Genomic DNA, 23560 nt, shown 5'->3' with positions numbered 1-23560 from the left:
GCGTTGTGATTGGACACTGCTGCCGCTCTCAGCCAATGACAGCCGGATGCCGGTCGGCTCAGCTTCAGGCCCCGCCCACATGGTATCAGCTACTCGGAGATTGTGAATAAATCAAGAGCAGTCACAAAGAGACCATTCCCTGTTTAAATTTTATTTGTATTTCGTCCATCAATGTACAACATTTGTTTACAACGTATATATATAAAACCATTCTCACCGGAAAACAAACAAACATTTGAGTACAAAAATGTAGTAAAACTAATCGTGAAATCAACCCAACTCATTTAAAACGGATTGTAAATGCAATGAAAAGATTTCCTTATCTGATGGGAATCACCACACTCCGCATAAACACCCAAAATGTGTCTCCTGAAATTAATATTTAACTTACTTGCACTAATCGTTTGCCTAGATTGCGAAACACAGAAAGATAAGAGTGAACTTTCACATAAACGTTGAAAATACCATGCATAAGGGCAGACATGAGTGTCTTTTATGAACGAGGCCTCCGATAAGAGGGCGGAGCCTGTAAATACAGCTGAAGTGGCAGGAAAACAGTGGTATGCAGTATGAAGGTCAAGCTATTAGAGAGTTATACACAGACGTATGCCGGAGAAGAAGAGGAAAGAATCCAGCACACTACCAATACAATAAAATAGATAAGTCATTAGCTGTGTTAGCTATCGTCAGCTAATATAAACCTATCTGAAGCAGTCATTCTGTTCCAATCAAACACATTAATTAGGCTCCTCTACATTCCTGATTTCAAAGGAAATACACTTTCTTTGCCAACGGAGACGAACTATAAGCGTATACGCAATATTAACTTGTTCGACACCAACATCTTCCCAATGATGCTGACTGTAAACACATACCGTTAAACCAACATGAACACACAAATACAGCCTGTATTCCCGATAAGCATGAAAAGAATGATATTTCATTTTGGGCTCAAGGCGAGACGATAACACTTTTTGCAGTGGCAAAAAAAAAAAAAAACAGAAAAATATTCGGAAGCAGTTTGTTTTGGTGTTTAGATCCCCAAAAATGTGAGCGGTGAAGTTAGTGAATCACATCGAATAAAACGTAAAGAGAATATTAATCCACAAATATATCGACAAAACAGAAACAAAACAAACACATATGAACATATAAATATTAATACAAAATATTGCTGTTTGAGATTTAGACGTATCTATTGAAAATACACAGTCATATACACTTTGTGTTCAAATCACAGAAGGAAAACTGCAGGGAGATGAGAGAGACTCAGTTACACTTTATATGTAATGCATCATAAACATACTTACAATGCATTATTGTCTGCTTATTGTACTATGTATTTATAATCATAAGCGCTCATAAATAGTCATAATGCTTTATAACAATAATCATAATAATTCTACATTATTCAGTAAAGTAAAAAAGAATTATGTTGTTCCTGCAGATTTCATATTTTTTTCTCTTTTACTTATTAAAGGAATCAACGACCGCTTAAAGTATATTATAATCACATTATAATGCGTTGTGAAAAGATAATCATTTATTAAGATATAATACATTATCAGTGAGTGACCAGCAAATGACCGTACAAGTCATTATATAATGCTTTATAATGTGTTATAATTATTGTTATAAAGCATGCATGCGTATGAGTGTTATAACTATAACCCTACAGTGCTATAAGCAGATTATAACGCAGCATAAATATTTGCATAATGCACTACAGACCAATGTCTCCTCGTCACTCTAAATGTGTGGCGTTGGTCTGAGATGAAAATGCTTTGAAACGCAAAAGAAATGTAACAGTGACGGTCGGTTTCCTCTTCTACATTCAAGCAGTCTTCCAAAAGGAAACACGAGAAGGTTCTTCAGCAATGCACATCAGACACTGTAACATGGGAAATTTGAACTCATATTAAAAAAAAAAAAAATGAAATAAAAATACGTTTTTAAAAGTGCCGAATGTCACTTGCTACATTTATTTTTTTGAACACGCGTCACGACCAAACCTTAATCACGTCTCCATTAGAATAGATTTGTTTTCTGATAATACCTGTATGTCTGTAAAACCTCTGATTGAGCCAATTGAGCTCAAGCGGACACACCACAAGTCTCTGGTATAGTCCCTCTTTGCAGAGTGTAAGTCCATGAATCAGTGTCTCCAAAATCGTAGCTTGGAGCCCACAGGTTTTTTTTGTTCTCTCTCCTGAAACAAGATAGCTTAAACCTGGATCGGGTCTGAATCATGGTCTACCCTTGTCTTTGCACCGTTTTCTTCTCCCAGAGACGAGCGGTCTGGGAAATCACTGTCTTTAAACGTGGCCCCCACACCCCCCCCCACCCCCACACCCTGGCTTACGGCTGCATCTCCAGGAGGGCTCGGTGTATTTCCTGGAAGGAGGGCCGTTCCTTGGTGTTCCTCCTCCAGCAGCTCAGCATGATCTTGTAGAGCGAGTCTGGACACAGCACAGGCTGAGGCAGGTAGATCTGCGCGACACGGAGGCGAGGAGATAAGCCATTAAACCCACTTGTTTATTTACGCGCGGCTGAAATGTTTGTAGCGACACTCACCTGTCTTTTCTGGTCCCTGAAGAACTCCCCGGTGTTTTCTATCACCTGCTCATCAGTGAGCTGGGAGTAGGGCTGCTCCTTGCAGAAGTTGAGTATCTCCCACAGGGTGACCCCGAAGGCCCACACGTCGCTAGCTGTGGTGAACTTACCCTGCGACGCAAAACACGGGGACAAGTCTATCAGCTCAATTACTCACCCAGCGTTCATTGAAACCTTTTATTTGTCTTGCATGCCTCCACGATGAGCGGAGAATCCAAAAAAACGGAGAAAATCGTTGATGAATTGAAGTAAACTATATCAAAACGTTAGTTTACAAACTCAGTCGAACGCTCGCTACTTCCCAAACACATGCATCTTTGCAAAGATCCAACTCAAAGCAACAAGGGGCGAGTAATGGATACACAAACGGCCATTTTGTGGGTTAAAGTATTCCTTTAAGTCGAAGGGGTCCTTACCAGCAGGATGCTCTCCCACGACATCCAGCGAATAGGCAGCACCGCTCTGCCCTGGATGCGGTAGTAGTCACCGCTGTACAGGTTTCTGCTCATGCCGAAGTCAGCTATCTTTATCGTGTAGTTCTTGCCCACCAGGCAATTCCGCGTGGCCAAGTCCCGATGAACGAAGTTCAGAGAGGAGAGGTACTTCATCCCCGACGCGATCTGAGCCGCCATGTAGCACAGATTACTGAAGCTGGAGAGAGGAGCGAGAAAAGAAACAATGGGAAAAACACACAAAGACAACATATTTAGCCGTCTCACGCTCGTTTCCGTTCGGCCTCACCTGACTGTAGGCGCGTTGCTGAGCAGAGCCAGCTGGCCCTCCGGTTCGTGGCGGGACAGAAACTGGTTGAGATCTCCGTTCTCCATGTATTCTGTGATCATACAGAGAGGGTCGCTGTAGATGCACACGGCCAGCAGGCGAATGATGTTGGGGTCCTTCAAACGCGACATGATCTTTATCTCTTTCAGGAAGTCATTCCTATCCAAAAACACACGCAAACAAAAAGTCCTTTACACGGAGAGAAATCATAGTTGCATAAACTTTACTTTCAGCTACATGTACAGGCTGATCATGCAGGTGTTTGGTGCAGATCACTCGGGCGCCTGGGGTCCATACCTTGCATTTTTGTCGGCGTCTGAACGGAGCATCTTCACGGCCACTAAAACCGGCTGGTCCTCGGGGATGTCAAATAAAAACTCCTTATTCATGAACTCCTGCATTCCCTCTGCTTCACACAGGTGCACCTGAAGGGGAGAGGAGGAATGCAACGTTTTTAAAACTTTATGCTTTCATCTAAAGCTGGAGGAGGAAAGACGAAGCTGCACACACACACACACACACACACACACACACACACACACCTCGCCAAACTGGCCCTCTCCCAGCTTCTCCTTGAACGTGAGCAGCTTTCGTGGGAACTCCTCAACGGCAACGTCCTTCCCCGACAACAGGTCCATGGCCAGCGCGGGGATGGCGTACGTGTTGCTCCCGGTCACGCCTTGCAGGTTCACGATGTCGGCCTCTGCGTAGTGAGGGGCGCCGTCTTGGACGACGGTGGTTGTGGTGGATTTAGAAGCTGCTGTGCTGGTTGAAGCTGCGGACAGAATGTGGGGAACCGTGACTAAGAATCCCAGTAAGATGAGGGATTGACCACGCTGTTAATCAGTTTGAATGGATGTTTTACCACCTACCGGGCTCCTCTGAGCTCTGAGCAAACTCCGGCAGCTTACATATGATGCGCGATGGCTCCTGATAGTCTGGACCGAGGGGGAAGATGCGCTCGTATGTGGAATTAGACTCCTGCTCGCTGATTGTGCTCGACTGGTTGTGGTTGTAAGCGAACGTCTCACTCTGTATTGACAAACTAGCAGTTAGTTCATCGTCCAGCATCCGGCGAGAGGCCTAGAATAAAGGACGTGGGGGGGTGAAGGAACAGAATCTGACCACCTCCCGAAAGAAGACTCAATGGAAATGACTCAACATGCACAGGCTGGCGTCAGTTTGATGACTCGAGCTCACCTTCTCCAACATCTTCTGCCACACCTGCCTCCACAGGATGATGACGATGATGACCACGAGGATGAGGATGATGGCCACTAAGCAGCCGATCAGAATGCGGGTGTTGCTGTCATCTATTTTGTGGGTGGGGTCGTCCTCTGGGGGAAGGGAGACAAGGAGAGACACCTTTGACTGTCTGCATCAAGCGGCAAACTCCGCTGCTGAGGAATGAAGCCAAAAACTGCAGTTCCTTGAATGAGCGACACAAACCAGACTAACATCCAACATCACTTCCATCTTCTTACGCCGCTTTTCAAAAGTTATTATTTTATTGTTAAAAGGAACTTTTTTTTACTGATCCTATGGAATCAGTCTTGACCTTCTCATTGGTTTTGCTGCTATGGGGATCTGAATGTGAAAAACAGGAAGCCAGAATCTCTTTAAGGAATTCAAGAATTTGTACAATAAACGCTCTTATTTCTGATAAACTGCCTCACTGTTTCCCGGCACTTTATCGCATCCCTATTCTTACTGATATGAGCCTTTCATAAAAATGTGTGCAGGGATTCGTCGAGCGTGTGTGTGTGTGTGTGTGTGTGTGTGTGAGTGTGGAGGGATCGCTGACCTGGTTGTATGTTGGGTGGCAGTCCTGTCTTGGGCGGAGCCAGTGTTGTGTTGTACATGGCTGTATCTAAAGAAAAAAAAAAAGGCCAGATGATCAGAAATTAAATCAGAAGGCCTCAAAAGAGACTTTAATAATAATAATAATAATAATAACAACAAATAATGCACGACACACACAGTTCTTCGGTCTATACCTGACTGGAAGGTGATCTCGCTGAACAACATCCAGGCGTCAGCAAAGTAGAACTGGCACTTGATGGCGCTGGCCATGTGATTGGCCAGGTTGACGGTGACGAAGCGGGCGCTGGGATTCTTCTCGTCCTCCACGGGGCTGAAGGCGAGAGGCGTGGCCTCCCAGTCCGCCTCCGAGCGGAAGTGACACACCACCTGGCGGAAGGCCTTGATGCGACGCGAGTACATGTTGTTGCAGTGGACCTGGACCGCAGATTTAGACACTTTTAGTGCTGGTGAGGATAAACACACTGGGAGGGGGGGGCTTGTATCACCAGGAGACCTCACCTTCATGGTGGTGAAGTTGCGTATGCGGTCAAACTCAAACATGATTTCAACATATCCGCTGGGGAAGCTCTCGTTGGTCCAACCCACGTAGTCGTAGCCGGGCCACACGTTGTAGACGTGACTGTGTGCGAAGTCGTCCAGGCCGCACACGCCGTCGGTCAGCTGACCCAAGCCCTCTGTCATACTGAGACACAACGACGTGTAAGAGAGAAGGCAGCAGAGACAGAGGAACATCGCTTTACCGTACTTTCACTGTTCGGTTTGGATCCGCCACTAAACAGAGAACAACAGACAATCAGGAGTGGAGAGAAAGTCTCTGGTGCCAGACTGCCTTCCACTCCAGGACTTATACTCCTCCGGAAGTCAGGAAACATGACTGCAGACCTTTGACACCCTGGACACAACCTGTTTGAACGTCTCCCCTCTGCTAGGCAATAACACTGTACGGCAAAATAACCAGAACACAAGAGAGCAGCTTCTTCCTGCAGGCCGTCACTCTGATGAGCATCTTAATGTCAGTTACACCCTGTCTATAAGGATAGTTATAAATGCACAATTAGTTTTCTAATATGTATATATCGTCTGGTACTGTCAATATAATTCCTATACATCCTTTACATGTACATACTCATAAAGTCCATATATATCCATTCAGTATTTATTCATATATTTACACTATTTGTATTGTTTACAATTTACAGAACACATTGGACTGTAAATCAACGTTATATTTCTTATTTTATTACATTTTTGTATTTATATTTACACCTATATTTCACTATTTTTCACATAACAGTCCTGTTTACTCTTTACCTAAATGTGTCCAGCTCTGTTGTCCTTCTTCCTGGCTGCTATTTAATTCAATTCAATGTGGCTTTATTGACAAGAAAGTAAAAAAAAAAAAAAAAAACAATGTTGCCAAAGCACAAAAACACACAATAATATGAATATAAATATGATCACAACACAACATTTCTATTTCTCTGTAAGTGCTTTGGGAGAGACGCAAAAAAAAAAATACAGTAAATCGGCGCAACCGTTTGCCACTAGGTGGCGGCATTGTGACGCCGATTCTTCTCTTCTGCCTTTGGCCGCGACATCGTAATAAAGGCCATTTTCTTTTCTCTCTGCACTGTCGCCTCCACATGGAGAAGGAAGCCTGCCTGTGTCATGGAGGACATTATTCACCATGACATGAACCAAACACCGCCGTCAACAAGAGAGCGAGTGGCTCATTCCGGTCTCTAGACTAACTTCATAAGCCCGGTTGACTCAGTCATTCCTATGAGGTATTGCTTAACTAAGTAAACCACCGTGACCTCTCTCTGGGTTCTCCATGGTGACGGAGCAACAACAAGGTGAAGGGGGTGGGGTGGGGGGGGGGTTGGGGGGAAACACTGACGAAGGAAGAGACGGATGATGAAGCAGAGTAGTGGTGGGTAGAAACAGGAAGGAGGAGGACATAATGAAACTCACACACACACACACACACACCTGTGGATGACAGCACCGTCATAGACGGAGTCGTTGAAGTAAGCAGGGTAAGCAGGCGAGCTCGTCTGTTCTCCTGCTGGAGCGTTGTACGACACGAGACCATCTGCAAAGCAAACAAAAATACACTTTCTTTAGTCCATCGTTCTAAAAACTCACGCTGTGCAGAGAAGCGCTGCTCAAAACCACAGAAGGTTGTTTCAAAAATAGTAGATTTACAAAAAATGAGGACCCTGTGGATGGGTAGAATGTTCCATTATGAATATGTAGTGTTTTCAGACGGTTGAAGAAATGTCTCATTTGACCAGACTTAGTGCGTCATAGTTTGAAGCGTGAAGCCACCAACCAAGGGGCCGGAGAGGTTCCTCAATATCTGGTAACTAATATGATTATTGTTGTGTCCATCAAGGGTTGTTCATAGATATGTGTCAGAGAGTCAGCTGACCCTTTCTATCTTTAGCTCAAAGTTAAGGTCACTTCCTCGCTCATCCGTCCTCACACATCCTCTCTTTCCTCATCATCCTCCTCATCATCATCAGCCACCTCTCACCCAGCCATTCGCAGCCGTAGAGCTCCACTCTCATGCAGACGTTCATGGAGTGGTCCGTGACGGGCATGAAGCGGACGAAGCGAGCGATGATGGGCGGCTCCAGGTCCTTCAGCACGATGTCGTAGGCGTTCCTGTTTCCCTCGATCACCTGCGGCTCAAAAACAAACGCACCTTGAGCTCAATGAAGTATCTCGCTAGCGATTGTAGAAGCGACCTCGTGACCTCACGACCGATCAGCGAGAAAAATCGGTCCGATCTCTATTTACGGCTATAAACACAGCCGTGTCGAGCGTCAGGGCGTCTTTATCTGTGAAGACGTGTACCTGCTTGCCCTGCCGGTTTCTCCACGAGATCCAGCGGCTGCCGTCGCGGCTGTACTTGATCTTGTACATCTGGGAGAACTCGTTTCCGATGCCTCCCGCGTGACGACCCTGGGTGCCCACCAGGGTGATGAAGTGCAGCGAGCGCAGGTCGATCTGGAGGAACTCCTTCAGGCTGTCCGGCTCCACCGTTATCTCCGGACACCAGGCGCCGTCGCCCTCCTCAAAGTCCAACCTGGGTTAGGTAGAGAGAGAGGGAGCGAGAGAGAGAGAGACAGAGAGAGAGAGAGAAGGGAGGAAATAACTGTGGATGTTCATATGTTCATTTTACAGCAGGAAAGAGAGGAGAGCCAGGGAGGAAGAATAAGTAGAACAGGATGGAGAGGGAAAAAAGGTGAGAGGAAAGTGAAAGCGAGTGCGGCGGTGGATTTCAGTTCTTACAGCCTGCTTATGAAAACATCTCGGGTGAAGACTTAAGTCGTGAATTTGTCCTAAAGTGTTAACTTTGGGGCAAAGGAACTGGTAGAGGTGAGGAGGGGGGAACAGGGCGAGACGGAAAAAACACAGCCGGGATGGATGGGGAAAGTGAGTTACATCATTATCCTGATACTTGCTGAAGGCCCACCCAAGTTCTGCTGCACACACACACACACACACACACACACACACACACACACACACACACACACACACGCAAATGTCTCCTTAATCATGTGGCTGTCAGTAGAACTGATACCCCAGTTTGTGGCTTACTGCAAATAAACAGGCTCAAACACCTTTGCAGGAAAAGCCACCCACACACACACACACACACACACACACACACACACACACACACTCATTATCAGGGTAAACATACTATGAAGCTATGTGTGTGTGTGTGTGTGTGTGTGAGAGAGAGAAAGACACATACCTGCCGTATCTAGCAGCGGTGGACTCGGACCACTGGCTGGAGGCGGAGATGTCCTCGTCCTGGATCTGCCCTCCTGACATGCCCAGAGGATAGCGACACACACCTGAGACACACCAAGGCCTTTGATTACTCCATTGATCAGGTCAGGAGGGTCAACAGAGGAGCGTCCACTCAACGCCACTGACGGCCAAAAAGTAGAAGCCAGCAGGACGATAGTTTGTTTGTTAACCCGGGCAAAAACCGAAGCGCAAAAAACAAGTTGTGGTTTCACTCGACTGTATATAAGTATATTAAATAAGATTAATTAAAGATATTATGTTATGTGCTTGGAGACTCCATTATATGCTAAGCTAAGCTAACTGGCTGTTAGCTGTAGTTTCATATTTAATTGACAGACAAGAGAGCGATATTGATCTTCTCATCCAACTATCGTATCAAACTAACACACTTCAAGTAAAGGCTCTGAATACTTCTTTATATATATATATATATATATATATATATATATATATATATATATATATATATATATATATATATTCATATAATGATTATTATGAATGAGTAGATATTACACAAGGTTTGTGCCCTGAATTTGTCCACTTGTGTCTGTATACAAAGGCATTCTCTCAACTATATATTTTATTATTTATTATTTTGTTTTAATTATATTTATTTATTGTCATATGTTGCTTCATTGGTTGTCTTTCCAGCTATTTTATAACAGTTTTTATTATTGTTTAACACTTTGTAGCCTCTATTTTGAAAAGAGCTTTATGAATAAAGTTTATTATTTCTATTGAATTGAAATACTGTCAGGATCCTAAAGGGCTCTTCTGACAATTATCTATAAAAAATAAACCGATTATCTCACTTTTTAAATATTTACTTGAGTCGTTTTTATTAACAGTACTCTCACTACGCACTCAAGTCCATCACAATGCTTCTATTTAAGGATGTTCTCGTTCCACCGCTGGTATTTAAGGCTAACTGGATTATCACCACACTCTGAATCACGCAGCTCCTCCCCCGACTTCTCTCAGACCAACCGCAGCGCCGGTCGCCGTTGAACAATTTTGAAACCAAAACTCAAACATTCACCAGACGCTCGCGGACATTTCTGAGACAGAACGACTTAATTCTCAGCTCCTGTCAACAAAAAAAAAACACGTGATGGATAGCGCTGGATGAAAAGGGGGTGGGGTGGTGATGTGAGAGTACCACACACACACACACACACACACACACACACACACACACACACACATGTCCACACTCATATTGTGGTTGCTTTATTGAAATAATAAGCTGGATCCATTCAGTGTTTCTGCCAGTCCAAACAGAGCTGGTATCAAGTACATGTTGTTACTGTGTGTGTGTGTGTGTGTGTGTGTGTGTGTGTGTGTGTGTGTGTGTGTGTGTGTGTGTGTGGTAACCCTGGCAGCGTTGAGCCCATCACGCCCCCACCATGCGGTCAATAGGAGCAATATGCCCTCTGTTTCCTGCATGCCCGTCCACCCCCTCATGTCTCCTCTCTGTCCTCCTCTCACTCCTCCTGTGTGGTCTCTCTCCCTTCTCTCTCTCTCTCTCTCTCTCTCTCTCTCTCTCTCTCTCTCTCTCTCTCTCTGTCTTCTTTTGTCTCTTTCCAGCGAGAGCTGATAAAAATAAAGAGTGATTTAGGAAAATCTTCATCTCATTAAGACTCAGCTGGCTAGAGGCTGAGTGAGCGTGACACATCCAACATGGCGTCTGTTACACTTTTACAAGGCTCTGAATGATTCTACTGATTTCTGGGTGTTTCCAAAAAGAGCAACGTCACGTGTTTTCTACGGGGCTTGGTTTACATGCTTTCGTCCTTTATTCCTTAAACAGACAATATTCCTATAGTAAGCTGTGTCAAGTCACAAGTGTCAAATCTTTGCACTGAAGTCCCAAGTCCCAAGTTTTGAGTCCTGAACTTTGAGTGTCGTCACCAAATGTAATGCCATCTTCGTCTGCAGTTTTGAACATTGCAATTCTTCTTTTTTTTTTGGACTAATGCATATGTTTTTGTTCATGGACGACATGGTCTTTTATATTATTTTGGTGCTCAGTAACGTAACGTCTCTCCTGCGACTTGATTAGACGCTGTCGGTTTGGTTCAAACCAAGTGGATCTGGAGAACTAAGCGTCGACTTGCCGGGGCTGAACAGCGTCAACGTTCTTTGATTCAGGAAATAATCTGAATCGTGACACACTTTTTTTTTTTTTAAATAACATACTTCTTAATCTTCGGGCTTAGAGGGAAGATATGAAGTATTTTCAAAAGGCTCAAGTCCTAGAAAAGTCATGAGTCATTTGGGTTTAAGTCCAAGTCGAGTTTGCAAGTCATTTCTTGATTTTGTCAAGTTGCGTCTAAGATCATCCAATCTGACTCAAGTCCAAGTTATGGGTCCTGAGTCCACACCTTGAGCCCTGACGTAGGTCCGACGAGCTGCGCCCTTTAAACAACTTCAAACAACGAGGATGTTTAAAAGTAGGTGTGTTCCTCCTTCCAAACCAGAAATGTGGGCTTCTCTTTTGGGAATGCATTCCTACTCTAAACTGGTTGGCTGCAGTTGATTTGTGTACAAAACACACAGGGCTGGTTGTAAACAGGAGGCGGTGCGTCTCCTGCGTCTTGAGACTCATGTTCTGGAATGCGCCGTATGCAAGTCCAGAGAATATTCCTAAAACCAGAATAGCATCGGCATCTCACTCACGCCTTAATCTGAAAATGCTACATTCAGAATAAGGCCTAATTCAGATTATCCAAACGGATTATGCTGTTTACTTGACCCATATTACATTCAGAAAATTGTAACATTCGAGGATGTAAACATAGTCAGTGACCACTCCACCTCACGGGATGTGACCTCTACTTAGCCCCATTTGTGGATGAAAGAGCCTTTGGCAGAAACTCGATTTCTGCGTCTGCGTTAGCGGCGTTCGGCGGAGCTGCAGGCGGAAGTTAAAGGACGGCCGACCCTGTTAGCCACGGCCCGCTTGTCTCACAGGAAAACCTTTGAGAAGAAGCCAGCAACAGCAGAGCTCCAGGTTCAAGGCCTTCTCTGTCCCTCTCCTGCTCTTTTTTTTCTCCAAATATTTGCTTAAAAAGTCAAGACGTGAAAAATCCCCCGACGGTTTTGGGGGCTGACGCCGGCGGCCCGATGCGCCGCTCGCATGTCCGTGCACACACCAAACCAGGCGTAGATGCAACCACACACACACACACACACACACACACGCACACACACACACACGCACCCGCAGGGCTTCGTCTTGGCAGTGGCACAGCGACAGCTTGAAGGAGTCACAAACAAAAACTCTTCCAGATGTCCACATTCGCTTCCTCCTCTGTCCCCCTTTCATCTTGTCCTCTCTAACCTTTGCTCGGCGCTGCCCTCGTCACTGCAGCTCGCGTCACACCGACAGAAATCATATCGCCGTTCTCATATTATCCGCATATTAGCGGTTTCCTTGGCTGCACGGTCACAAAACCATGTTAATGATAGGTGCGGTGCTCTCAAACTGCACGGCTTACAGCTCGAGCGAAAACACAAAAATCGTCAGAACCCGCTTCAAGAGAAACAAGAGAGATGTCCAATTAATGATTTCAAAATCAAATAAGATGACAAGACACGTCAATGTTTGGAAAATGGAGAAGCTGGAGTTGGCGCCGCCCCGGTCCGGAGGTTAAAGGGTTTGAGGTGGTTGGCGCTCCTCGATTTGTGAGAGCCAGAAGAGCAGCACACGAGCCTCAGTCACACAGAGGTAACGAGTGTAAACAGAGACCAAGACAGAGGTGCAGCATCTCATCTTCTACTCCTACCGTCTCACACACTGGGAGGACGCAGGACTCTGAGGCTTAGTTCACGCTTAAAGCCTCAGCGCTTACTTTGTAATCATTGCTCAGATGCAACGGTTTTTTTATTTTGCCAAGTCGAGTCTAAAGTCGTTAACTTTGTGACTCGAGTCAGAGTCGACTCCAAGTCGCGTGACTCATGTAAAAAGGCTCACGTCCAAGTGAAGACATGAGTCATTGGAGCTGAAGTCCAAGTGGAGTTGGAAGTTGTTGTTTTTGTGTTTTTATTTTGCCAAGTCCAGTCTAAAGTCATCAAAATTTGTGACTCGAGTCCAAGTCGTGTGACTCGAGTCCACGCCTCTGCAGCCCTGCTTACTTCGATTAACTTAAAAAAGCCGCCATGACGTTATTATCGAAATAACTTAGATAATAAAAACATTTAAAAGAAGGTCTTTTTCTCCTTCCGACCAGAAATGTGGGCTTTTTTCTTTCGGGCTCACATCTGTACCTCAGCGATCAGGCCAGTTGCTGTTAAACCCCAGATTAAGACGTTTATTGATTACATTTTTAGTGACTTTTAGGCTCAAAAGAATAATGACAAGCAGTTTTTTTTGTGGAGCAATGGCTGCTACTTCTGTACGGAGGTGTTAGCGGATGATGTAAAAAAAAAAAAAAGTGGGATTACACTATGACTATCTCTGATTTAAAACCACTTATGAAAGTGGCAAAAAAAATCTGAAATGAAAAGATCAGATTCCATTTGCTGTTGACACTTTGCAAAAAATGAACAGGTTTGAAGCACTTTTGGCTGCAGTGTGAACGTAACCTTAGTGGGAATGATGGGATGATTGCGTGCCTGTCATGTGGTATGAGGTGGTGTGTGAGTCTTCCATGAAGTCCTACCAGACGGATACAGTGATACACACACAAAACAACGGCAAAAACACGTGAGTGTTGCCTGGGACATAATTGATGCAAAAAAGGGAGTCGTTATCAGGGTCTTTAACCACATCCTACAGAGAGTCAGAGAGACGGGTTCCAGTGTATCGTGCCGGATGTGTGACCGCTCTTCCAAATGTTGGTTTTTGCTGTGTTTATTTATCCACCCAGCCCACTCAGAGCTGACCCCTGGGGTGAGCCATGAGAGGGGGGGGGGGGGGGGGCAGGAGAGTGTGTGTTCCTTTGGATGCATGCACACAGATTCTTTACTCCCCCTACTCACACACACACACACACACACACACACACCACCACCCAACCTTCAAGCTCAACATTTGGCCACAGTAATCTAAAAATATCACCCCAGAAAAAAAAAAAAAAGGTGGAAAAATACCAGCGTTGTGTGGTTGGAGGAATGGAGAGAGACAGAGAGAGAGAGAGAGAGAGAGAGAGAGAGAGAGAGAGAGAGAGAGAGAGAGAGAGAGATGAAGGAGTAATGGACCAAACCTTCTCTCTCACCTCTTGATTTTTACCGCACCCCGACTACTGAAAGGCAGGTTTGTTCTGCAGTGTTTGCTGTCCAACCGCTGGCTCCACATACACACACACCTACACACACACACACACACACACACACACACACACACTCACACACACGCATACATGCAAGTTGATGCTCACATCTGCTACATAACATCTGTCCGTCAAAAGGGCAGTTTTGGTTGTGTTGCTTTTTTTTTTTTTACTGTCTGCCTCATTACATTTACATCGTGTGCCACAAGTAGAAATTACCGGACGACATTTAAGATCCTCTTGAGTCCGCCGCTTTAAAGCTGCACTAATCCATATTTTGATATTTAACAATAGATCGAAAGACTACGCGCGATATGAAAGGGGTCGCTCGTCGCGCCTCTCAGCCCATTGTTTTTGGTTCATTCTGAGCTAACGAGAACACGATTCTTAGTTCCGGGGAATGATACGCTAACGAAAACGTAGTTGTGAGCATTATATTCCATTTCTGCTAATAGGCGGCTGATGATCTCTGTGCCGACAGGCAAAGTTGGCGACGAGCTACCGGTTAGTTATTTCCCTCTGGAACTGGGGGAGAGTAAAACAGAGATAGAGGGAGAGTGAAAATTGGACTTGTACCCTTTTTTCAACCCAAATTTGCATTCATATGTTGTTGTTTTTAAACATGGGAAACCAAGTGGTCAACATATTGACTTTTTACTGCTTAGAGACGATTAACTCAACATTCCATTTCCTGATGAGGTTTTACTCCGAAAAATGAAACAGGAGTAGAAGGGACATTCCCATTCAAATCAAACGTAGCTGGATGGTCAGAGCGGCGGCCATTTTTATGTGCACCATTGCCATCGCAACGGCTGTAGCGGGCTAACTCCCGTAAAAAACCCAACCAGTCGGTATCCGGAGGATTTGCAGCACCAACTAAAAAGAGTACAATAGGAAAACTTTATTTCTGTGGTTTTACTTTTGTGATAAAAACCATATAGTGTGTATCTGGGACATGCTGAAACATAGCATAGTATTTAAAAAGTTACGACAGATTAATTCTTCTTTAAAAAGCGACATAGTTGCACAAGTTGAAAGTGTGATTTTTAACGACTCAAAGAAAATGTTGTGATATCCATGAATTCATTCACTTTGTTCGTTCATTCAAGGTTTACTCTAAACTACGCTTCACAACAACAGTACTGCTCGATACCGCTCATGTCCTCAAACCCCCCCTCCCCCCTCCACAGGGACATAAAGTTCGCCCACTCACGAGAGAAATGGGAAAGACAGGGGATGGTATAACTCCATTGCTTGGGAATTTTAAACAGGGGAAAGTTGGCACCACTCGACATCTCAGCTCCACTAAATTCAGCCGTGAATATTTCCAGACCGTGGAAAAATGACCCTCTTCTCAATGCAGCAGAACTAAAGCATGAGACAGAATTATAGGTGGATGGATCCTGCCTCCATATATTACAGCAGGTTGAGATTTTGAGCTTTTTTTTTTAGTGACACTGGAGGTGATTTCTTTTTTATTATTCATCTTAATAATCGCTGGTGGAGTGAAGAAATCCATGGGGTCAGATTACAGATCCAAAACGGTGTCTTGAATGGTGAACTTGTTGAACTTTGACCACGATCAGATGCACAAACAGTCCTCTCGATGACTTATGAGTGGTCAAATACTGGCAAACACACACACGCACACACACGCACACGCACACACACACACACACACACACACACACACACACACACACACACACACACACACACACACACACACACACACACACAAGAGCTAGGGAGAAAGACAGAGCCTATTTCAATAGACTTTCCTGCTGTCAGAATGTCTGGTATGCATTAGCCACAGACTCCAGTGGGATAGCGGGATCCACAGTATGCCTGTGCATGCGGGTATATGCATGCGAGCAGATACACACACACACACACACACACACACACACACACTCACACACTCACAAGAACACAGTGAGCAAAGAAAGTCACTCCCACAAGGGTCAAACACTCAAATTCTCAATTAAGTGTGGTTGAGAAGATGCCTCATATAAGTTTTGGTGCCGAATGCTACGAGATCTAAGATGCTGTTAGAAACTGTTGTAAGCATACATTCACATCTGGTTACATTGGCCAGAAATGAAGATATTAATATATATGTATATATATATATATGTGTGTGTGTGTGTGTGTGTGTAAAGAAACATACGCATGAAAGTAACCACAGCATGCAAACTTGAAACTCCTTCTATAAACGCTCTCTGTGATCTCTATCTCGCTCACCCTCTTTATTTTCTTTCCTCGCTTTTTTAAAACTCTGTATAAATCTCTCTCTCTCTCTCTCTCTCTCTCTCTCTCTCTCTCTCTCTCTCTCTCTCTTTTAATTCTGTTTGCTTTGGCACAAAGAACGAATGAATGACAAACAGGGACGGCCAGGTTTTGAGTGTGTTTAAGCTGTGCAGCTCGCTCCGTGAATATGAGAATGATTTCAAGGTACGCTCTGGAAAGCAACTGCTGTTAATCATAAGCTTCTGTTTGTTTTGCTCTTGCTTTAAAAAAAAAAAAATGTGATGTTTGTACTTTTTATTCAGTACTGTTGACTGAGAAAGAAAAAAAACCCCCAGTCCTGTCATCGTGACCTCATGTTTGTTTTTTTATTTTCATACACTCTAAGACAAGAAATTGGATTTACAGTTTCATAACAGTGTAGAATATAATCGCAATAGTTTTATTTTGAAAGGGGGGGGGGGGGGGGGGGGAGTGAGGCGGGAGGATGTGGAAGTGATGGGGGCGTTTTTTTTTTTCCCCCCTCACTGTTATTTCTTTCTTTTTCAAACATTGCTTGACAGAGTTCGGTCAGCGTGACCCGTAGAGTCTCTGACAAAACCATCATTAATTACTGTTTCGGTCTGAGCACACATGACATTCATTATCCTTTCAGCAATAAAGAAAACTCAGCGTGATGACAGAAGCCTTGAGACTGAAGTCATAAACACGAGCCAGGTCGGGGTTTTTACTGGCAAATATCTGTTGAATTTCTACAATTTCAATAATAACCAAAAACCTCTCGTTGGTTGCTATTTGAGTCAGTCTCTGCCCACCAAGTGTTGCTACTCCATTTCCTTGTTAAAGGAATTATTGGTCCTTTTTTTCATTGACACCACAAAAAACAGTGCAAGGGAGAGCTGGAGAAAGGCATGCTGGGATCAAAGAGGACAAACCAGAGAGAGAGAGAGAGAGAGAGAGAGAGAGAGAGAGACGGGGGACCACATGGCTCCCACAAAGCAGCACTTATCCAACGTCGGAATCAGTCTGGACTGGAGAACCAAACCCAGCAACAGTCCAGTCACCAGGGAAACATGTCGCCGTTGTAAGTTTTCTGCAAAACCACGGCTGCGTTCAAAGGTCGACGTCTTTGCATTCGGTCAGAGCGAGTGACTTCGTATGCTGAGCACCTGTTAAAGAAAGCTACCTGGTGTAACATGTGAGGACTTTAACTCAGGAGGCCGCTGTTCGTGTCCCGCATCAAACCAAAAGTTAGTTACATTGTCGCTGTGACGTTATTATTTTATCACATGAGAGAGGTGGAAGGACGGAGAGGGACAGAAAGAGACTCAATAAACAGGTTCAGAGCTCCGTCTCGGGGTTACCCTCTTGATTCCATAGAGGAGGTCGGTGAGAGGAGGCTTGTTAGCCAAGCTGACGTTAAACATGGAACCACTGCATGAGCCTGTAGGGGCCTTTGGGGCCCGATTCACACACCGAGAGGCCATTTTAAACGTTTTGCAAAAAACGCGATTTATTACCTTTTTTTTTTCAACTGCAAATAATGCAGTTTTGTCAACATCTGTTTATTCTAAAAAGATGAAGGTTTTCACTTGGTTCATCTCACTTCAATCACTTTTTTTTAATTGCAGCAAAATGGGTTTGTCAGTCAAGCAGACAGACAGACTGTCCATCTTTGTTTGGACCAACTTCCTGCCAATCCTTGACTTTGCATCGATTCCCCCCCACCCCTAATAATCACTGCTGTTGTCAGCCATGAACACTTACGTATTTATATGTATACTTTCTCTAGTACAATGCTCCTAGCACACAATTATCCTGAGCAAGTATTCAGTGTAACAAGTGAAAGGGGTAAATAGTATATAATGTATCTATGTTGTTATTTTATTTGTGTATTTTGTATTTTTTTGTATCACTTTTCGATCTTGCTTCATTCACTATTGAGCTGCTGTAACAATTGAATGTCTCCGGTGTGGGATCAATAAAGTTTTTATCCATCTAGCAAATTGTTTCTAATAGTTTCACAACGTTAACCTCTGTGCATTAATGCCAGCATGATACAAGGCTGATATGAAACATATTTTTGGATCAGAAACGTCAACTTTCAACGGATAGGTGAAACGTACAGTTGCCCAAAAATTTTTTCTGCCGACTAGTTTGCCAACAAACTATTTTTTACAGTATTCACAAACCCCTTGAATGTGATCTCACTGCAGACCGAAATCACAAACGCAGAAGAAGGTGTTTTCTCGCGTGGCGGCACTGACCTGGGTTGACCTGTGACCTGACGGCTCCTAACAGGTAGAGGAGGATGAGCAGCAGGAAGTGAACGTCCCACAGGTGCTTCATCCCAAAACACTTGCACGGAGACAGACTTCCAATCTGAAAGACAAGATGGACACAGCAGGTCATGCAAACGTGCGATACACAGTTGGAGATATATATATATATATACGTATATGTTAGCATGAGGAATACATTTTATTTTATATTTACTCCTCTGTATTCATGGGAACCAAGCATTTGCTTGCATATACAAGGGGAAAATAAGTTTAATTTGAAGCATGTTTTTTTATTTCACTCAATAAAAGACACAATAATTGCCCACCAAACTGAAATTTCCATTTATTTGGTGCTTTGTCACTCTATGAGCGAAGGCCTGTTAAATTCTAACAGTAGTGATATTTCTATATATCAACCCTACAGGACAGAATAGCTCCAGTTCATATGCAATTAAAAAAAAACAACTTTATCATTTCAAAAATACACACTAATTGTAGGAATAAATGATGCATGAATAAATGATGGAGGAAGGGGAGAGAGAGAGAGAGAGACGTCGAGGCGCTGAGTCACAGACATGACTTCAGCTGCACAGACGCCAACGAGCCGCCTCCAACTGACCACCGAGTCCAACGGCCGAGCGAAGCGGCCCGCTTCAACTCGTTTCCGTCCACGAAATGCATGCCGCCTTGGTGACTTCACAACACAACTGTTCTTATTAAATACTGACAACGGGTTCAAGGATGTGTTCAGTTTTGACAAAACATTGTAGGAAAAAGTATCCAAGTATGTAACAATCTGATTCATGGCACAGTTAACTGGACAAAGCAGCTGGGGCACTTTTACTGCAGCTCAAAGTCTCTGTTGTATAACTGAGGTTAGTTTTATTGTTCACACCATGATGTCTTATGCAACAGAAATGTGCAGCAATTTGATGTACGTACAGAGAAATAAATATATATATATATATACGTTGAATATCATATAGAGAACCTTTAAGTCCAAAGGCTATGTGTTTTTAGCTGCTCTGTATCTTTATTGTAGTGCAGGTGCTTATCCTAAAATCCTACAAGACATCAACAAAGCAGGGTTATCCAAACCCAATTACACATGACATAAAACAAAACTACCAGAGCACTGTGGGAATTTTCCCAGAGAGACATATCGGTGTGCGTATCTGTGTGTTTCAGACATTTCCTGGTCTTCGTCAGCGGCCAAAAACAACATCTTCCTGACGTTCCCCCATTGAAATAACAGAAGGATCGGCAGCGTGGTCAATGGGACGAGGCTGGAATACAGTACAGGCCCTCATTCACGCGCTGCTCAATCTCATGTCAGCGACTGTACAGTATTATTCCTACAATATCGCCTCTATGCTTCCCCCTCGTTGCTTGTGTCCAACAGGGGGGGGGGGGGGGGGGGGGGGGGGGTCTCCACCAGCAGTAACTGTGGCTGCTCCAGTTAACCTCTGACATACATGAAGTGCAGGTTCACATGAGCTGCCGATGGGAAACAAATCCAGACCTGTTGATTTTGAGCTCTATTTTTGAACAGCAGGCTTGATTTTATAAAGATACTTGTTGTTGAAAAGCAATTTCCTCAGCTTTCCATATTGCCTGGCTACAATGATTGGACATGTGCATTTAGAAATACGAAAAACAAAATCTATGTTGTTGTTTTTTTTTTTTTTCCCAAAAAAGATAAATGCTGCGGATCCAAATTGAGTCTCTTTGAATTCAGAGCCAAATGCTCAAGTGGACCTTTGAAGTAATCCTGTAGTCAAGTTGACCTCAAGCTAATCTCGTGCGTGCGGCGTTGACGGTCCACCCGCTGAATTTTCGTGACACTTATTAAGGTCTGACTTGCCTCTTTCATTGTGCCTTAACGCATAATCTTATTGCTTTTCTCACTCCCATTTCCTGCTGCTTCAGATTACAGCCACTTCCCACTGAGACGCCTCTTTACTAAGTTTAACTCCTCTTGGCTTTTCCTTTGCTAATGAAACACAAACACCTGATGGCTTGTGTGCATATGGACGTAAAAAGAAGAAAAAAAAAATGTGTTTACCATGTGCTGGAGCACCATTTATGTAAAGGCTGCTTGTGCTGCATCAGGGAGGAGGACTGACCTTTGGAGACTCTCAAAGGACCATAATGGTGTGTTTGCCTGTTTCAGCCCGTTTACTGCAAATCACATACACTTTGCATTGCTGCTCGCTGTTTTTAAAACATGCCATGAACTGCAGGGATGCGGGTCAGTCTCGGAGTCTTTAACATTTTTGGGCCAGATAAGAAATAAATCCCAAAACTATTGGATTGATTATCTTAAGCTAACGTGGACATGCATGGTTCCCAGAGGATGAATTATCTTGACTTTTCATGATGGAATTTCCACTCCTTTCCCCCTCACAAGTCCAAAACAAAGTGCAGGACAGTATCTCTTAAAGTAATGCTCACATGCACTGACATGCATTAAAAGCGTGCGCCGGCCGAGCCATGGTCATGATTTAGTGTATTGTTAAAATCTGGAAAATTGATTTCCTGTGCATCAGTTGTATTGCCTCCTCCTCTGGATCCAGCTGTGTTTTCGATACCTGTGTGAAGGGAACAGCTGTTATTCCACCACTGGCCTCTGTTATAGTAACGTCGGATCGGTCCGATCAGGCAGCAGCGCTGGAGTAACAGGCGCAGGTTCACAGTTCTGGAAACTTCTCTCCGTTCTCGTCTTACAGGGACACAGCAGGAAAAACTTATTCATGTCCTATCTCGGTTTCAAAAAAAGTATCCACTCCGGGATTTTTTTCCATTTCACTTCCAAAGACATATTTCAAGCGTTTAAGGGGAAAACTGTAATAAGAGTTGTCAAATCATCCGAGGGTTTAAATTTGTGTTTATATTATGCTCATCAAACTTCAGTTTTTCTGCACATAAGTTCTCTCATTTCATGTTTTTTTATTTCATTCTTTTCTAATCTTTTATCCATATTTTATTCTTGTAAAGCACTTTGTGAATTGTTTTCTATGGGAGGTGCTATACTAAATAAACGTATTATTATTATTTCAACAGCTACACTTTGCAGTAACAGAGATTTTTCACACACCAGCAGTAACCGTAAAAGAGCGATGGGGGGGATTTGAGATAGAGAACCGCAACGAAGGACCAGCTGCACAAACCCCTTTATTGGATAATTTATTCTCATCGCTCCTGAGAGACGAAGCAGGAAAAAGACAGGAGATCGAGGTCACATACAGTAGACTTCCCCACCTGTACGTCAGACCAGAGCACAGACAGATATAAAGTAGGTTCGTCCTCTGGGCCCTTTTTAATAAGCATGCAGGAGCACATGTGGACCAGGGATGGAAAAATAAATCCTTCCACGTACAGTATGTCTGGTATTTTACAGCTGATTAAATAATGTGTTCATCAACAACCAGCAGGCATTAACAGGACAAGTTTGGTTTGAATCTGATCTGAGGTAAAGTCTGTAACCAGGTAAAGTGAGTCCATCTACATTTTGACGAGGCTGCGACTATTAAATACTGAGAATAATGTGAATATGTTCACTGATAGTAGAACGGTGTCTGACGTGTCTAATGAGGGTTGTTGGAGAGTCCTAGTGAAAACGATTTAGCTATTAGCACTGAAAAAAAAGTACAGACAATCATTATTATACACTAAATAACATGATATATGTTCTTTTTAGCCACACTAGCAGAGTGGCTCCAGGGACGGCCATGTTTGTTCGTCATTCTGTCCACCACTTTGGTTCTCAGTAGGTTAATAAGCAAACGTTAGCATGCTAACGCAGTGAACTAGACACAAGTGGGCTGTAAGGCGTCCTAAAAACACACTTCTAATGCAATTAATATGCTCTCCTCAAAGCTACCAGACTTCAGTCAGACAACAGTATTTTTACCTCACTGATGATCGGAACACACATTCAAACTCGACAGAAACAAAACAAAACTCATCAACCGTTTTGTTGGTCTTTCCACTGTTCCAACAATCCAAAACTCTGGTTAGGTCTAAATGAACCGAGTCAGACGTGAAAAGAGACATCGTTCCATATAGTCTTGTTCTAAATTCATGTGAAAACAAAATCGAAACCGACTCTGATCTCATATCTTTCAAACAGCTAGCCTTCGTGAAAGTCTATGCCTCAACACAGCTCACTCCAGGGTCACATTCATCAAAATAAACCAGAGTCAGGTCCACTGACACTTCGAAAAGCTTTCAGAAAAGGAACAAAAAAAATAAACCTGGGCTGGAAGTAATCAAAACAATGTCCTTTAAAAGTAGAGAAGCATGTTTGACACATTTCAGACGTCCGAGGGAGCATTTTCTCATGAAACACAAGTCAAAGTGCTGCATGTTCTTCTGTGAGAGCAGATCCATAAAGATGAGAAAACGCAGAGAAGAATGAGAAAATAAAAGAATGAAAACATTGTGACTTCACCAGTTTGATGGTATAGTGAAGGACAGAGACGTAGCTCTGAGTTTCATATCAGAGTTTCATACGTCCAGCCTTTGCTGTGCTGTACCTCGAGACTATATGTTGTAAATAAAAGTATAAAAGTTCCTTGGAGTAACTCAATACAATCTTACTATACATGTAACATTGATGTAGAAAATTTGAGCATGCTGGTATTAACAATAACATCTACTTTTCTGTAGATACAAATCATTTCATACAGTAAGTGATAGCATGAC

At 43.6% G+C, this 23560-nt stretch overlaps 1 protein-coding gene across 2 annotated transcripts in view; it reads right to left on the bottom strand.

The window, feature by feature from the left end:
- Window positions 1–148: 148 nt before the first annotated feature.
- The window catches only part of ddr2a (discoidin domain receptor tyrosine kinase 2a), a 32455-nt gene continuing 9043 nt past the window's right edge, over window positions 149–23560 (bottom strand). Inside the window, exons 2-17 of one of the 2 annotated variants that reach the window (XM_068702435.1) lie at window positions 18839–18953; window positions 8990–9092; window positions 8080–8311; window positions 7757–7904; window positions 7210–7312; window positions 5716–5899; window positions 5391–5631; window positions 5198–5263; window positions 4594–4730; window positions 4266–4476; window positions 3936–4168; window positions 3691–3818; window positions 3355–3552; window positions 3030–3264; window positions 2575–2724; window positions 149–2490 (exon numbers count right to left, since the gene is read on the bottom strand). In XM_068702435.1, the coding sequence (XP_068558536.1) occupies window positions 2359–2490; window positions 2575–2724; window positions 3030–3264; window positions 3355–3552; window positions 3691–3818; window positions 3936–4168; window positions 4266–4476; window positions 4594–4730; window positions 5198–5263; window positions 5391–5631; window positions 5716–5899; window positions 7210–7312; window positions 7757–7904; window positions 8080–8311; window positions 8990–9092; window positions 18839–18920 (2583 nt within the window). In that variant the 5' untranslated portion in view covers window positions 18921–18953 and the 3' untranslated portion in view covers window positions 149–2358. The remainder of the gene's footprint in view (window positions 2491–2574; window positions 2725–3029; window positions 3265–3354; window positions 3553–3690; window positions 3819–3935; window positions 4169–4265; window positions 4477–4593; window positions 4731–5197; window positions 5264–5390; window positions 5632–5715; window positions 5900–7209; window positions 7313–7756; window positions 7905–8079; window positions 8312–8989; window positions 9093–18838; window positions 18954–23560) is intronic. The other variant, XM_068702436.1, reaches the window with a different exon arrangement.

This window comes from Cebidichthys violaceus, unplaced genomic scaffold, assembly GCF_023349555.1.
Source record: "Cebidichthys violaceus isolate CVI_PGR_0920_01 unplaced genomic scaffold, fCebVio1.0.p SCAF_84, whole genome shotgun sequence".
In the NCBI taxonomy this organism is placed as follows: Eukaryota; Metazoa; Chordata; class Actinopteri; order Perciformes; family Stichaeidae; genus Cebidichthys; species Cebidichthys violaceus.
The sequence above is the reverse complement of the archived record's forward strand: the minus strand, read 5'-3'. Positions and strand labels throughout refer to the sequence as shown.